The sequence below is a fragment of the Juglans microcarpa x Juglans regia genome, chromosome 1S, assembly GCF_004785595.1.
Source record: "Juglans microcarpa x Juglans regia isolate MS1-56 chromosome 1S, Jm3101_v1.0, whole genome shotgun sequence".
In the NCBI taxonomy this organism is placed as follows: Eukaryota; Viridiplantae; Streptophyta; class Magnoliopsida; order Fagales; family Juglandaceae; genus Juglans; species Juglans microcarpa x Juglans regia.
This window is the reverse complement of record NC_054595.1, coordinates 3639588-3655271: the sequence shown is the minus strand read 5'-3', so window position 1 is coordinate 3655271 and position 15684 is coordinate 3639588. Positions and strand designations below refer to the sequence as shown.

General features: G+C 35.1%; 3 protein-coding genes across 7 annotated transcripts; 2 read left to right on the top strand and 1 right to left on the bottom strand.

The window, feature by feature from the left end:
- The first annotated feature begins 506 nt into the window (after window positions 1-506).
- Window positions 507-2736, top strand: LOC121247061 (F-box protein PP2-A13-like). Its single transcript, XM_041145391.1, has 3 exons — window positions 507-1217; window positions 1312-1430; window positions 2106-2736. Exons 1-3 carry the CDS (start codon window positions 906-908, stop codon window positions 2512-2514), a joined length of 840 nt encoding a protein of 279 aa, XP_041001325.1. The 5' UTR covers window positions 507-905; the 3' UTR covers window positions 2515-2736.
- A 1798-nt stretch (window positions 2737-4534) lies between these two features.
- On the top strand, window positions 4535-8744 carry LOC121246171 (F-box protein At4g00755-like). Of its 4 annotated transcripts, none has more exons than XM_041144205.1 (6): window positions 4535-4686; window positions 4996-5174; window positions 5879-6298; window positions 6392-6564; window positions 7238-7356; window positions 8419-8744. In XM_041144205.1, exons 2-6 carry the CDS (start codon window positions 5048-5050, stop codon window positions 8582-8584), a joined length of 1005 nt encoding a protein of 334 aa, XP_041000139.1. In that variant the 5' UTR covers window positions 4535-4686; window positions 4996-5047; the 3' UTR covers window positions 8585-8744. The 4 variants fall into 4 exon arrangements, with proteins under 4 accessions (XP_041000139.1, XP_041000137.1, XP_041000138.1 ...); XM_041144203.1 differs by having other exon boundaries at window positions 4583-4748; XM_041144206.1 differs by lacking the exon at window positions 4535-4686 and adding an exon at window positions 4864-4881.
- Window positions 8745-9280: 536 nt separating this feature from the next.
- On the bottom strand, window positions 9281-12662 carry LOC121246172 (peroxisomal membrane protein 11C). Of its 2 annotated transcripts, none has more exons than XM_041144208.1 (8): window positions 12509-12662; window positions 11216-11440; window positions 10656-10730; window positions 10498-10572; window positions 10339-10419; window positions 10163-10237; window positions 9865-10038; window positions 9281-9549 (listed from the first exon to the last, which is right to left on the bottom strand). In XM_041144208.1, exons 2-8 carry the CDS (start codon window positions 11405-11407, stop codon window positions 9514-9516), a joined length of 708 nt encoding a protein of 235 aa, XP_041000142.1. In that variant the 5' UTR covers window positions 11408-11440; window positions 12509-12662; the 3' UTR covers window positions 9281-9513. The 2 variants fall into 2 exon arrangements, with proteins under 2 accessions (XP_041000142.1, XP_041000141.1); XM_041144207.1 differs by having other exon boundaries at window positions 11216-11425.
- Between the last annotated feature and the right edge of the window lie 3022 nt (window positions 12663-15684).

Below are 15684 nucleotides of genomic sequence, written 5' to 3'. Positions count from 1 at the left end.
AAAATATTTTAAAATATTTTAAAAAATAAGAGAGAAAAAGTTGAATAAAGAAAATTATAAAGTCAAAATATTGTTAGAATATAATTTTTTTTAATATAATTTTTATTTTAAAATTTGAAAAAGTTAAATTATTTTTTATATTTTGTTTAGAAATTTAATATAGTTTTAATGATTAGATGGAAACATTTAAAATTAAAAATTAAAAAATATTTATATTTAAATAATGAGATGATATTAAATGAGATAGATGAAAAATATCTCAACATTCTACCTTATTTTTGTGGATTGGTTAGAAAATTTATGGTATATGAACTTGTTTACATTAAGAGAAATTCTCAACTCTTCTCAAATAATTATTATAATTTTTTAAAACTTCTACATAAAATATAATAAATAATTTTATTTTTTTAAATTTTCAATTAAAAATAATATTATAATAATATTTTATTTCGTTTATTCTCATTTTAGATAACTTTATCTCCGAATGCAGCTGTATATACGTGTCAGAGCGTACGTACTGTGCCAACAGTGTGTGCTCCTTATTCGTACTAATCCAATTCCGCAACCAAACAATTTTCTTCCCAGCAAAGAGACTTTTTCAGGGCCATTCTCAACCTTTGGGATCTGAATTCCGTTTATTGGTTGTTCTGTTGCTGATCTAGTTGTTTTAATAAATCCTACCCCTTGAATCTTTTGAAACTCATCTGCCGAAATCCTCAGATTGAATTCCCAGCTTATGTTACTTCTATTCCCATGAATTTGACTTCGACTTCTGGGTCTGATATTACTTTTCTTTCCCTTGATCTCTCCCATAAGATTTACAGATTCATGTTCAAGTTCAAGCTTTAAGCCAAGTTCAGGTTCTGGGTTTCGGATCTTTTGGTATTTAGGGTACCGGGGTTGTGATGGGTGCGAATTTTTCCGCTGGCGTGTCGGAAATGGATCCACCAATGAAGCCCAGGTTGGGGGATATCCCGGAGAGCTGTGCCGCACTGGTTTTGATGTACTTGGACCCCCCTGAGATTTGCAAACTGGCCCGGTTGAACCGGGCTTTTCGGGGCGCTTCTTCTGCTGATTTTATATGGGAATCGAAGTTGCCGCCGAATTATCTGTATATCATGGAGAAAGTGTTTGATGAAGAGACTTTGGTGAAATTTAGGAAGAAGGATGTCTATGCCAGGCTTTGCAGGCCTAATCCCTTTGATAATAACACAAAGGTGAACCCCACCTCCTTTCTCTCTCTTGTTCTCTGCATATATCTTAAGATTTATTCCCATTTTATTGATTCGAAGGGAATTTCGTTTTGCGCAGGAGCTTTGGCTGGATAAGAGTTCGGGTGACGTTTCTGTCTCTATTTCGTCGAAGGCTTTAAGGATTACCGGAATAGATGACCGGAGGTACTGGAATCACATTTCGACAGAAGAAACTAGGTGAGATAATATTGGAAAGACGATATGGTTTTTCCCATTGTATCAGTTGCATTATTTGTGTCATAACAACGTGTAGTTACTCTTTGTAGTGAAGTTTTAAGTGCCCAGAGCATTTCTCTTTGATCTAACCTTTTTTTATTTGTTCACGTCCTAAAATAAGCGTAGTTTTAGAATTTCGATTCGAGTGTATATGTCCTGCATGAGATTTTCTCTTGTACATGATAAACGCCAGAGGCAGAGATTATAAGCCCTTTGCCATGCAGATTTTGATCCTCTTCATGCTTTTGTTGATTCAACTTTTGAATTAATAGTCCTTGTCTGAGACTGTGGTTGGCATAAATTAAGGTGTAGGCTTAAATGCTCTCTGTTCATAATAACTTTCAATGTTCGTAAATTATCTTAAATCATGATAATATTTGAGGTATCTATATTTTCTCAACAGTCTCATTTTTCGATATGACAGATGAATTGCCGGGTTTGTCATATCTTTTGGTTTTGAAGTTAGCAACAGGTCATATTTTAGGTTTTACCACGTTATTGCTACAGTACTGCCCAACAAACCACACACTCTTAACTCCAATTTTGCTTATTCTTAGTACTTCTCTTTTATGCTCTTGTTTCCTCATGTTATGTGGACTTGAGATGAATTAACTTATCATGTTTGCTTTTATATAGGTTCCAGACAGTGGCTTATCTCCAACAAATCTGGTGGTTGGAAGTAGATGGTGAGTTTGAGTTCCAATTCCCTGCCGGCACGTATAGTATCTTTTTTAGACTCCAGCTTGGGAGGTCCTCCAAGAGAATGGGACGTCGGATTTGCAATTCCGAGCACGTCCATGGCTGGAACATTAAACCTGTAAGCTTCCAGCTAACAACAGCTGATGGTCAACACGCTGTGACCCAGTGCTATTTGGACAGTCCTGGGAACTGGGTCCACTACCACGCCGGAGACTTTGTTGTTCGGAACACCAATGCGTTGATGAAGATCAAATTTTCCTTGACTCAGATCGATTGCACTCACACCAAAGGTGGTCTTTGTGTAGACTGTGTGTTTATATACCCGAAAGTGTCGGGAAAGAGCTAGATTGTTTAGTAGGCGGGAAGAGGTGTAAAAATATGGAGATGTGCCGCCCGAAAGATGGTGTTTGTAGCCCCAGAAGGAAGAATATTCAAATTACAGTTGCGTTTAGGGGGTCCCCATTATGTTCTTTAAATGTATATAATTGTGACTTTTTATCAGATTGTTTGCGGTTGCTTGTATACTAAACAATAAGATGCTTCTTGATTAATTTAAGAAGATTCAGCATGTGTTTTGATAGTGTTTCATATGTTTCGTAGATTCCCCTGCTGTTTCTTGTTCCCTAGTCTCCGATTAGGTCCTCCGTTGAACAAAAAAAGGCAATTCATTATGTTTCTTGGCTTTTTAACTTCTGGGAAATTAACAGCTGATTTTGAAAATACTGCGGCCGGCAATTCCGGTTCTGGTCTCTCTCCTAGGGAAGTTTTGGGGTTTGTTACCTCTATCTGCGGATCTGTAGTTTGTATTTTAGTTGCAAATCTGTATTCCTTTTCCAATCTGTTTGAAAGAGTTGACAACAATTCGAGGAATTTACAATGCCTGTTCCCTGGAATCAAGCAACCGGGAAAAAGCAAAAACCCCTTAAAATAAGGATAAGGCACGTTGTTGGGTTGACGTTTCTGGATTGCGGCCAGGCCATACAGCATCCGGTAGCATAATGGATCTCGCTGACTAGGCTGGCATTAGCTGGAGCTAGACTTTTACCATTGCACCTGCAACGTCAGTGCATGTTTTGACTTCTATGTAAAGCCAAGTCCTATTCTATGCTATTCTTGCCCTAGTAGTGAAGGGTGAACCAGTGTGGTTGCAGCTTGCTTCCTCGGGGAATTGGCGACTGAATGGCAGAGGCTACGCATATTTATTACAACCTCGAAGTTCGGTGGAAGAGGCAGGCAAATATCTAATGGAAGAAAACATCTATTTGCAAGTTTGTTTATCAACTAACATGAAAAAAGTATCTGTATTATAGAGCAACTAATGTATTTACGTACCGATTTGTAGAGCCATCTCCTCCATGAACTTGCGCATTCCCCTCTCTAAGGAAAACAGGGGCTCTAAAACCAGTTTCTACCTGCAAGTATTATAGACAATAACAGGTGAACACATCTTGCCCATAAAAAGTCAGTTCCTGCATCATTGATCTACAAGGGTGCAGTGCCTATTTAGCGTTGCGGTTTGGCCACAAAGTTGTTATGGGCACGGGGGGAACAAAATGATCAGGAGTTAGTTTGTAATGAGAAAGAAGAAGGCAAATCGCGGCATTGATGAGTACGTGAAACGGAGCATTTTAATTCTAGTATGTGTTAGTTAAACGGCGTGTTTTGTGTTGTAAAGGGACGTTAGGAAACGAGGCATTTTAATCTTCGTTTTAACGGGTTTAGTCTTGATAGGTTAAGTTAAAATGGGTTGATCCATTAAGATACGACTAATTAATGGGTTGATAACGGATCAATCTATTTTGACCTATTAAAAAAATTAAAGTTATAATTATACCCTTATACTTAAAAAATAAAATTGTTAGAATTTTAATTTCGATATTTTTATTGTTTGGATTGTAATTTCAGACTCGTAATTAGTTTTATATTTTTTTATAAATATTGTAATTTTAACATTTATATAAAATTATACTAAACTTAACTAGGTCAAATGGGTTAATTTGAATCTATTCAATCCATCTACATAAACGGGTCAAAACAGATTGACACGATACGATCCGTTATATTAATGGGTCATGTTAAGGTTTGAAATTTTGATACGATAAGCTTAACAAGTCAGATTAAGATTAACCTATTTATTATAATATATATCTCTTGACACGATACGAACACGACCCGTTAACACGATTTAACCCTCTCGACTATAACACGCCTAAGCTAAATAAAATAAAACAAAGAGAAATTATTTACATCAGCTGCTGTAGCCGCAGCACACCATGATGAAGAAGAAAAAAAAATCACGTTGAGTATGCAGAGAGTACGACTGATGCGTATCATTACTCTAAAACAAAACGCACAGCAACATCTACTTCCAAAACGTACAGCTTCAAGCGCATAAAATGCTGCGTCTTTTTTCTTCAACCCAAACGACACCGTCATAGTCAGACTCATAACACGACGCTTGAAAACCGCTGAAGATAATCTCCACGGGGAAAGTCATAAGCTCAAATGCTCAACAGAGGTGAAGATCCCACCCAGCCACCACCACACATCCCCCCCCCCCCAAAATTAAGATATGATCTTGTAAGCTTCTGTGCTTCATTTTTCTTCAGAAATTTAGCCTCTTATGTTTCTTTTTCTTTCCTGAAATTTGGATGGTGACAATTTGCGAATTGTGTTATTTTACTGTATCATGTATATAAGGGGCTGTGATAAGGTCGTGTGGTTTTAGTATGGGAACAGAAATTCTGTCCGAGTGTTTGTTTGATTTCGATGTTTTCACTAAAAGCTTCAATAAATTGGATTGAACAATGCCTAACTGCCAATTCAGGTTTTGAAGTCTGAACAAACAACTGAGTTGCAAATCATTTTTAGTTAGTGATATGGAAGCTTGTATGGATTTCTTGGATCGGCTCGACCCCGACATATTGTTGAAGATTTTTACGTATGTGGATGATCCATATGATCTTGTCCGTGTCAGTTCTGTCTCACGGTCTTGGCGACATTTTGGTGAGCTGAAACTGTTTATTTTATTTATTTCTGAACGTGATAGACTCAATTTATATTGCTCATAACCCCAATTTATTTAATGGTCCAAGTTATTCAAATAGGTTTTTCTCTTCAGTTAGTGGTTTTAGCAGAAACTCTACTAAATGGAATCATATCAATAACATAAGTTAATATTTATGTGAAAAAAATTGGTAGTACTTGTTATTTTGATCAAGTATAAATGAACCATTGGCTCATTTGAGGCCTTGTTAAGTAGTTGATGTGCTAAATTAGGAGTGGGGACATTTTAGTGAGGTGTAAGATGGTGGACGGCAGATGGATAAAGGGTGTTATAATTTTTACTGAACTAGAGTAGGAGAGGAGACATTTTGGTGAAGGTGTAATATGTTGGAGAGCATGGTAATGGGTGGTATAATTTTTACTTGATAGGATAACACTAAGTTATCACTCATGAGGGGAAAAAGAAAGAAAAGAAATTGAGAGCCAGTCTTTCCCTCTGCCCATAGAGTTGTCTGATTTCAGGTTTAACATGGTAGGTAGCATGTTATGTTGTGTTAAGCTTAGGATGAGATCCTTTGGTTGATATGTAATATTTCTTTCAGTTACATCAATTTGATAGTTCAAGAACTCTGTTAGTTCAGTTTTAAATACATGCTCAGTCCCTATGTGATTGAACTGAGGGCTTTGAACTCAATGATCTGCAGTGATTGCAAATGGTCTTTGGAAGCAGTTATGCTTGAGAAAGTTTTCTCAGTTATCTAGAGTTACCCATGTTGTTGAATTGAACAAATGCTGGGCAGTAGGGGCTGCAGAAGTTGGATCTAGCCATTCGAAGGAATGGGAATATTTGGAAAGGGATGATAGGGCCTATGCCCTTTTAGCTCGAGCTTCTACAACATTTATTGATAGGGATTGCATTTCAAAAGCAATTAGTGCATCCAGCACTGATAATTATCCAGAGGAAAGTATTTATAATACTCTCCATCCAACAGATAATGTTCTATGGAGAACTTCATACTGGTCAAGTAAAGGACAAAGTAATCCTGCAGTGCCTGAGACACTAGTATACAAATTGGCTGATGACTTCTGTGTTATTACTGAAATCAATTTACGCCCTTTCCAAGGTATTTTGTTGATGTAAACTATGCACTCTTCCTCTTTCTATTGACTTTTAAGCATCTTTCGATGATAGTGATGTGTTATGTTAATTTGTCCAGTTTACTTTCACGAGGGTTTACCAATATATTCGGCCAAATCTGTGCGCTTCCGAATGGGACATCCCAAAAGCCCCACAGATTCAGGGAATGATCTCCTTGGTTACTCATTACCTGATTCTGTTGATGACAAGTTCATATGGACCTACACTTCACAAGAATTTCCAATGGCTCAGGTGTGTTTTAGTACTACTTTCTTTACTTTATAATGTTTTTTCAATTCCGTTTTGGTTTCTGAGGTGACGGGATTTTTAGGGATTTGGGGTGTTTACTTCATTACAAGCATTAAGGAGCTCAAGTGCAATCTTTCGCAGGCATTGCCCTGTTATCACATAGTTTAAAAACTGGAATTTGCTTTGCCAGCAGAAGTTAAAAAGGCAATATTTCTTCTTCTGCAAAAGCTGATTTGCCTTTGATTTTAGCATGAAGATAGCAAAAGTTTGTTATATAGTATAACCGCTTTTGAGCACCTAAACTTCCCTGAGCTTGAAACCAGCAGCAATAAAAGTCACATTAAGAGTCCTTCCATGGTAACTGCCCTCCTCTTATGAAAAATACCCTCCCAAACTTATCCAAAGAATAAGAACCAAATTTCATTTGAGGGAAGTGGATGGGTCTAAGATAACATAGGAGCAAACGAGTTAAGATTTGTGTGATTATGCTCATAGACATTTTCTAAAGTTTTTCAGTTTTAAAGATTACTTGGGCTTATAATAAAGTTCTGTAGTCACTTTCACTTTCTTGTAGTTTACCATGTTCTGTCTGCAATCCCTATCTGAATAATGTAATTTTTCTCTTGATCTTATTATCATTTTACAAAAATTTCTTTAATGACTTTCTCATGAACAGGAGAGTCACTTGCAGAAGTTCAGGCTTCCAGAACCTGTTCTTTGTGTTGGTGGAATTTTGCAGATTGAGCTGCTTGGTAGGGTTCAGAGATGTGAAATTGATGGCTTATACTATATCTGGTTTGTTCATATTACTCCTTTTACATGAGCCGTATTATTGGTCGTTTGCAATTATGCTATGGAGTTGCTAAGCCCATGAAATACTAATTTTCCTTCCTTGCTATGTACAAATAAAATCTGTTATATACAACCGTGTATAGCTTAAACAAGTAAAAAAACGGAGTATTCAAATAGTGTTTTATGTGATCTCATTTCCTTTGGTTCATAGAAATAATTTTTGTGAATAAGTATCTTTCCTATCACAAGTTGGTTTCTTGGCTTCCCTCCACCTATTTGATATATATCTGTCGAGTAATTCTAGGTACAAGCCTCAAATAGACAAGCTTCATACAAGTCATTTGTAAAAAAGTGGGTCTCACTAATAAAGAATAGTTTTTTTACACTTTGTTTTAAGGGGGGTCCACTTCTTTACAAGAGCTTGTATGGGGCTTGTCTATTTGGAGCTTGTACAAATCATTTCTCATATCTAAAAATCTTGGATATTTATTTTCTTCCACATGTTGAGAGTTTTTAGTAAAAGCCACGCTTTTGTTAATATAATTTTACTATTTATCTTTATTTTTACATTCCTTTTTAATACTATCTTAATATTAGCATAAGCTTACTCCCCCCAAAAAGCATATCAGCCTAAGCTTTTATCAGAATGGCTGGGGCTCAACTAAACTGACACATGCCTAAAACTAGGTTCTGCGGGTTTCTTCTAATGCTTGTACATCCAGCCTTGCCCTCACAAATATCTTACTTAATGAACTTGGATGTGGATCTTACTAAAGGAAAATGATAGACATACAACCCTTTTCAACCTTTTATAAAACTATATTTTAAATTATGGGCATTTTTGTATAGTAACTTATAAAAAGCAACATCACTTTACATAAATACCCTCATTTTAAAACATGATTGTATAAAAAGTTGTAAAAATAGCTGTACATGTATCGTTACTCAAAATGTTGAGGCAAACCTTCAAAGTGATATCATGTTCCAATCCCTTTGTTCCGCTAGCAAGACTAAAGACAGGAAGTTGTTGAATGTAGTTTTGATACGCTTGATTGTAAATTGCAGCATATCTTTTGTTCAAGTTTTGGGAAGGCCCTTATCTCCAGCGTTGGGTGTAGAAATTCTTGAACCATGTGGGAAGTTCGTCTTGAAGATTAAGAATGACAGGCCATTTGAGTTACAGGCCCAATCAAATCATACCGTCACCGGTTCAGTTGCAGAGGCATCTTAGAGATTTGCAGCATATTTCAGATATTGACAATATGTTGCAGGGAAATGGATATTTAGTTGTTAATATTGAGAATCTGAAATGGATGAGGGTGAAGAGGAATATCTTCTCTGAATTTGTTGTATGTCTCTCCCCCTTTACATATGAAGAGGATTAAAAGCCCTTTATGTAGAGTATAAGGCAACTCTGCCCTTACGTGGTGCCAGACGAGACCATGCAATAACATGGTGCTGGAAGACATCAATCTGTCTTACTTGAGGGGCAATGCAAATGTAACTCCTCCCGCTCGATGCATGCATGCCCTTTTTCGAGCAAGTTTTTAGGTTAAATTTGCTGCTAGCTATATGAAAAGATGGAATAGTTACGTTCTTCTAATATTGGCTAACTCCTGTATGTGTGTATATGCATGCATGCATGGGTGTCAAGTTGTAGTACAATTTTATTGTAATCATTTCGCCAAAACGTGACATTCTGCATGCCGAAAAAAATAAAAAAAAGCCCTAATTCTTCCAAAATTATATATCATTATGTATTACAACCCCAAGCTGCATACAAAACCATCCTGAGAAATCAGCACCCCAGCTGATTCCAATCATGCTCACTGTAGCATTCCAGCCACATCTTATGTTCTACGTGTTTCACTCATAAGGGTTTTACTCTTGTTCATGCAAAAATTTCCAGAATGCTTGCTCCTATATAGGATATAAAATACTATCATGCATCATAGATCGATAAGTATGTCTAATTACAAGTAAATCCACGGTATACAATAAGCCGACATAATCGTGCAGTTAGGTCAAGGATGAGATTGCAAAGATTACACTGCTAGTGGGCAAATTGCTTAAAGCTCATACCAAGTTTTGATCTCATACAAGTCTAAATAATTATTTAGACAACATTGAAGTTCATTGAGGAGATGTTTGTTTCTCTTCTCATGGTGCCTTGGACTTGGCCGGCGATGGAAGCAACTGCATAGCAGTAACCAGAAGTCTAAATTAGCAAAAATATGGATGATTTGCAACCACTAATTGCAGAGAAGCTTTGCAATCTGTTTATGCCATTGAAATCAGACCTTGCTCCTCCATTGAAAAAGGCCAATACTAAGCTTTTTTTTATCCAATCATCACCATTTTTTAAATTCATGTAATTATCTTTTTGTATATATATATATATATATATATATATATATATATATATTTTACAGTTGAGTTACAGCTGACATAGTTAAACAAATGAACATGGTTTCTTGATTAGAGATTGGCCGGAAAAGAGTTGGCAAGTACCTGATAACAAGAGATAAGCGAGCTAACAAATCCAACCGCTCCGGTTACACGGGGACTAACTTTTTTGGGTGCCAATTGAAGCAGCCCAACAGCTACTACAATATCCATGCCTGCTTTGATTAGGGCCAGAGACCTCTCGTTTGATTGTTTAAGTTTGGCACGATATTGCTCATTCTGCATTCACGGATGAACAAAGAATATTGCAGAAGAGGGTAGGTTGGAACAGTAAAATGAAGTTTTAAAAAAAAAAAAAAACCACTGATAGGCAATTCATCCTACAAGAGCACAGTAAACATACTTGATACTTATCACTGTTATTAAGATCCCTTTGCAACTTCTTCATTGATGCAGAAAGTCTTCCAAGCTCCCCAATCTGATATTAATCACTGTTATTGAGATTCGTTTTCTTTTTTATCTTGTTGGGGGGAGAGGGTGCAGAAACCAATGGATAAGGAAAAGTGGACTGGAACAAACCTCAACCAAAGTGCTACAAATTGAGGAACCCATCCAACAATAGAGAGAGATGCGGCCAATTAGGTCGGTCCGTTCCTTGTTCTGTAACAAACAAAATATTTACAGACGCCAATATAAAACAGCAGGAACTATGAAAGAAAAGGAATTTGCATTCCATACCTTATAAATTCCCGTTCTACCAAGCCACACAATTTGATCAAGAAACAAGAAAGTTGACAGTAATGCATTTTTGGACTGTAACAAGCATTAAAACAGGGTCACCAAGAAGACAAGTAAGAACAACATCTTAGCTGCAGGGTGAACTATCTCAATCATACCTTTCCTAGCAAAATCAGTGGGATGGGAGTTCCTGGTGCAGTTGGACTGATAAGAGCATGCAAGTCATTGACAAACTGTAAATTGACAGGGTGAAGCATAAGGTTTTACATAATTTAAACATGAGAAATGATACTTGCAGTCGTGAGTGCATAAGCGCCACGCAATCACTTTAAAAAAAGTGAATAAATACGAGACCCACATGATAAAAAATTAATTTTTTAATAGTAGACCTCACTCTTTTTCAAAGCGACTGCACAGCCCTTGTACACTCTACGACTGCATGTAGTAGCATTACTCTTTAAACATATTGGATAGCAAGATGAATATAATATTTCTTTGCAGCAAAGTACCTCTTTGTTTCCATTCCAGTACTATGAAAGGAAATAAATACTCAATACTCTAATACAACTTACTTTCATCTAGAGAATAAATAAACAGGTAGGAGAAAAAACACTCAGAAAATTCTTAGGAGTTAAGTAATAACTAAGTACTAAATTATGTAACAATTCCAAACGAACTAGCCAAATAGGAAGAGTTGGTTCACATAGTAAAGGCTAACCTTGAAAAGACGGAAAACTTTCCGTGCCAAGGTGGTTGATTTGTCAACATTCTGGGCTGTACCAGGCTCTCCATTACTCAAGAATTTGGAACCATATTGTATTGCACGACATATCTTGTCCCTGGCTTCTGCCTTGTTCAAATACAAAACAATAAGACCTAGTTCTGCCCTAGTTGCCTCCAGTGTACTCATCTTTTACGCTGAATAATCCTGCAAAATCAAGGTCTGGTCAACTTCACTTTTAAGTGATCAATAAAATGAAGAATGACACTAGAAGGCATCATTCCATGAAATAAACTCAAGCTTCAAATGTAAGCATGTCAAGTGAAAATTGCAGTAATGCATAAAAAACAGACTAGTACTATGCCTCGTTTGGTTATACAGTTCATATAAGATGAGATGAGATGTTTTGTTGAAAGTTGAATAAAATATTGTTAGAATATAATTTTTTAATATTTTTTATTTTGGAATTTGAAAAAGTTAAATTATTTATTATATTTTGTGTGGGAGTTTAGGAAAGTTAATGAGATGAGATGGTTTTGTGTATCCAAACCGGGCAGTCTCACTAAACACTGCAGGAAGGCATGTCCCAACAAATCTTTCCACAGAAATCACTTGGCCAACCCACTGCGGGAACATTTTATACTCTTATCCAAACTCAGAAATCAATGAAAGGCATCCAATCTTATGCAATATATGAAAACGGAAAACCAAAAACACTCCTGCATAATTAGTGATATAAATGCATGATGATTTTAGCTTTAATTCCCCACTTTAAGACAAACCCATTTGGAATATGTATTAAAGTCTGGCTAGTTACATAGAGAAGCTAAGAAAAGGAATGAATCAAACACCATATCTCAATAAATTTCAGTTTTCTTCTATTTTCCTTCATTTTTCCACAAGCCAAACAGACCATAAATCACAAAAAGATATACAAACGACTTGACTTCAACAAATCAATTACACCCAAATATATCCACTACCCATTTCCACACTTTCAATCTACAGTAAAAAGAAGTACCCATCCGAAACCAAATAAAAACATGGTTGAAAAAAACACAATTTTTAACTCCAAAAAACTCACAAACAAGCTGAAAATAATATATAAAAAACAAATATATTCCATAGAAATTCAATACCCAGCTGAAAATTCAAATTTCGTGCGTGGAAACAAATCCAAATATTATAGAAACACGAAATCTTCCATAAAGAATTTGCTGCCAGTGGAGTTCTATGAAAGACCGGGGTCTTGTGAATTCTAGAGAGAGAGAGAGAGAGAGAGAGAGATACCGAAGGAAGTGCCCGATGAACTGGCCTCGAAAAGAAGAATCAACCTTCCGTCTCTATAAACCTCAGAGACCTTCTCTCCTCTTTGCTCTACGATAGGCTCTGATAAAGGCTTGCTTGGTCCTCTGCTTCCCATAACAAACAAACAAAAAAGCATCCAAATTTTCTCCCATATATCTTTTGTGGAATGTAAATTGAAGTCCCGACCCTCGGATGATCAACGTGGGACCACCTCTTCAACTCATTATCTGAACCATTTGAGTTGTGATCTTGTGGGACCAAAGATTTCTGGAGGATACATCTCGAGGAAGATAATGATTGACAGACGATGATTTCGGCGTGTGTTAAATGGTGCGTTTGGTTACTAAATTCATTTTAATTTATCTCAACTTATCATTATAATTTTTTTAAATCTTAATATAAAATATAATAAATAATTCAACTCTTTTAAATTTTAAAATAATAATAATATTAAAAAATAATATTCTAAAAATATTTTATCATCACAACTCAACTCAACTCACTTCAATATTTACACACACCCTTATTATGACCTGGGATTTTATCACCGCTGCTGCTTGAGCAGATAATGTTACCCAGACAAGACTACTGCGTGCATGGTAACACAGTACGACACGCAAATACCAGGAATTCCTTCGTCGATTATTGACTTTTCTTTATTAATTTTTTTATCCATGTTATCGTAAAATAACTTTATAAGCCAAGTAGACGTTTGGACAAAGAAACGAGGAATAAAATTTTTAAAATTCTCCAAATTTTTCATTATTTTTTTTCAATTATCACGTAAATATAAAATACTTTTCATCTTCAAATTTTTAATTTTTTCATTTGATCATTATATAATCATTATCCAAACATAAAAATTAATACAATTTTTATAAACTTCAAAACAAAATATAAAAATCATTTTAATTTTTTCAAATTTTAAAATAAAAATTATATTCGAACAATTTTTTAACGTTATAAAAATTTTATTCAATTTTTTCTTTCATTTTTTAAAATCCAATAAAACATCTTAACTTAAATCATTTCACTTTTATTTATAAAATTATGAGATATTCCAAATGTCTAAACGAGCCCTAATTAGTTGCAATATTAATAAGTTTATGAATTAATATTGGCTAATCCCATAATTATGTTTATCTTTTCTTTTGATCTATTTTTTAATCATAATTAATATACATGTATATATATATATATAATAACAAGATATTATTCATAGTTCTTTTAATTCATTATTTTATTGCTAATTAAGATGGTATCAAACGATTAATATATAAAAAAAATATAATAAAATATTATCAATTGTTTAATATTGTATATGAAGATGTTGAAGAAAACATTGAAAAGTTGATAATTATCTAAACTGTACCTTAATTTAAAGCTTACAATTACAAATACAAAGTCAATATATCGTGTACCCTCCAAGGCTTAAAATTTTGACACTTAATTGAACGTGTCTTTGCCTCAAACTAAAATTCTTCAAGTTCCTTAAAAAAGAATCATTTTACATGTTTATCCTTTCTTTTCTTTTTCTTTTTCTTTTCTTTTTTTTTTTTTTTTTTCTTTTCATAGAAAGCATTTTGGACAGTTTAGTTTTTAGACAACGGCAGCTTAATTAGATATTTTAGGCCTTAGAGGATGCAGTTTAAGGTTTTTTTATATTTATAAATTTTAATCTATTATTTAAATTATATTATAATTTAGAAAAAACAAATTTTAAACACAATGGGTGGCCTAAACGGGAGGCAGGGCAGATGGGATTTTTTCCCCCGCCCCCCAGCACCGGGGCGGGGGGCGGGGGAAAAACCCCCAACCCCCAGCATGGTGCGGGGCGGGCTGCGGGGGAGGGTACCCTCCACCCCGCACCATGTGGGTATCACCTCTAGTACTTGAAGTTCAAGCTACGATATTAATATGCGTTGAAATTCGTAGTTTTCCTAAAATATTGATGGAAAACCCTCAATCATCTATCGTAGTGATGGTGAACCCTTAATTTCCTGACATGAGAATATTGACAGATTAGAAAGGATGAAACAAGGATAGTAAATCACGCCGCATTAATGACGTCACTACCCGAATTACACACCACATTAATTATGTTGTCGCAGAGCCACGCCGCATTAAATGATTCTGACAGAATGATCAATATGAAGGGCACGGATTCTGTAGGGACAGACATGATATGTTCCCCATCCAGACCCTGGTATAAATAGCAAGTCTCAAATACAAAAAACTCTCTCTAATTTGTTTGGATGTTAAACTGAATTAGTTAAGTTGAGATAATAAAGAGATAATAAAATATTGTTAGAATATTATATTTTAATATTATTATTATTTTGAGATTTGAAAAAGGTGAATTATTTATTATATTTTGTGTTGGGATTTGAAAAAATTGTAATGATGAGTTGAGATGAGTTTACTTACCAATCGAAGCCTAAAGACTCTTTCACTTATTTACAAGCTTTCAAGAAAGTTTACTGACTTTAGCATCAAAGACTCTACGGCCCCAAGACTGCCATCTCCTAGTTATCCTCTTCTCTATTTTCGCAAGCTCAAGTTCTAAAGACTTGAGTTGTCAAAACTTGACCCAAAAGCGTGCGAAATACAACGTTAATAATACACACCAATACAAATGATTTTTTTTTCATTTTCTTTTGAACATGTTTTAAACATCCTTAATCATTAAGAAAAAAATAAAAATATATAAGTTAATAGTTACATCTTAATTATTAAAAAAAAATAAAAAAATAAAAAAATAATACACTGATTGACACATTTAAAGAACACATTTGGAAATCATAGTATATATATCTTGATGTTGGGGTCGTGTCCGTTTCTTTGATCCCTGTGTTGCAAGCAGAAAAGGCCAAGATACCAGTCTCTACAGAAAGTTTGATTTAATAGCATTTTGGCAGCATTCTCAGGTGAAATTTTAGGAGATGCCTGGGGTCTCATTACAAGTTTATGCGGACCTGAAACTGAGCAAAAATCTAAAAGCGATAATTCCACATGAGATCTTAACTTATACAAAAAATCCGAAAGCAATCTTTCAAAAAATGCTCGAAATAATTCCATTTTTGCAGTCAACAAGAAAATCATAGAGCAGACGATCAATCAATCAATCACCTTAGGGAAAAAGAGAGATTATAAACAAA

Coding starts and splice junctions, on each gene's coding strand:
- LOC121246171 (XM_041144205.1), top strand. CDS start 5,048: ATGGAAGCTTGTATGGATTTCTTGGATCGGCTCGACCCCGACATATTG. Junction 6,565..7,237: donor AAGAATTTCCAATGGCTCAG/GTGTGTTTTAGT, acceptor TCTCATGAACAG/GAGAGTCACTTGCAGAAGTT. Junction 7,357..8,418: donor GATGGCTTATACTATATCTG/GTTTGTTCATAT, acceptor TGTAAATTGCAG/CATATCTTTTGTTCAAGTTT.
- LOC121247061 (XM_041145391.1), top strand. CDS start 906: ATGGGTGCGAATTTTTCCGCTGGCGTGTCGGAAATGGATCCACCAATG. Junction 1,218..1,311: donor CCTTTGATAATAACACAAAG/GTGAACCCCACC, acceptor CGTTTTGCGCAG/GAGCTTTGGCTGGATAAGAG. Junction 1,431..2,105: donor ATTTCGACAGAAGAAACTAG/GTGAGATAATAT, acceptor GCTTTTATATAG/GTTCCAGACAGTGGCTTATC.
- LOC121246172 (XM_041144208.1), bottom strand. CDS start 11,407: ATGAGTACACTGGAGGCAACTAGGGCAGAACTAGGTCTTATTGTTTTG. Junction 10,573..10,655: donor CACTGATTTTGCTAGGAAAG/GTATGATTGAGA, acceptor TGCTTGTTACAG/TCCAAAAATGCATTACTGTC. Junction 10,420..10,497: donor GTAGAACGGGAATTTATAAG/GTATGGAATGCA, acceptor TGTTTGTTACAG/AACAAGGAACGGACCGACCT.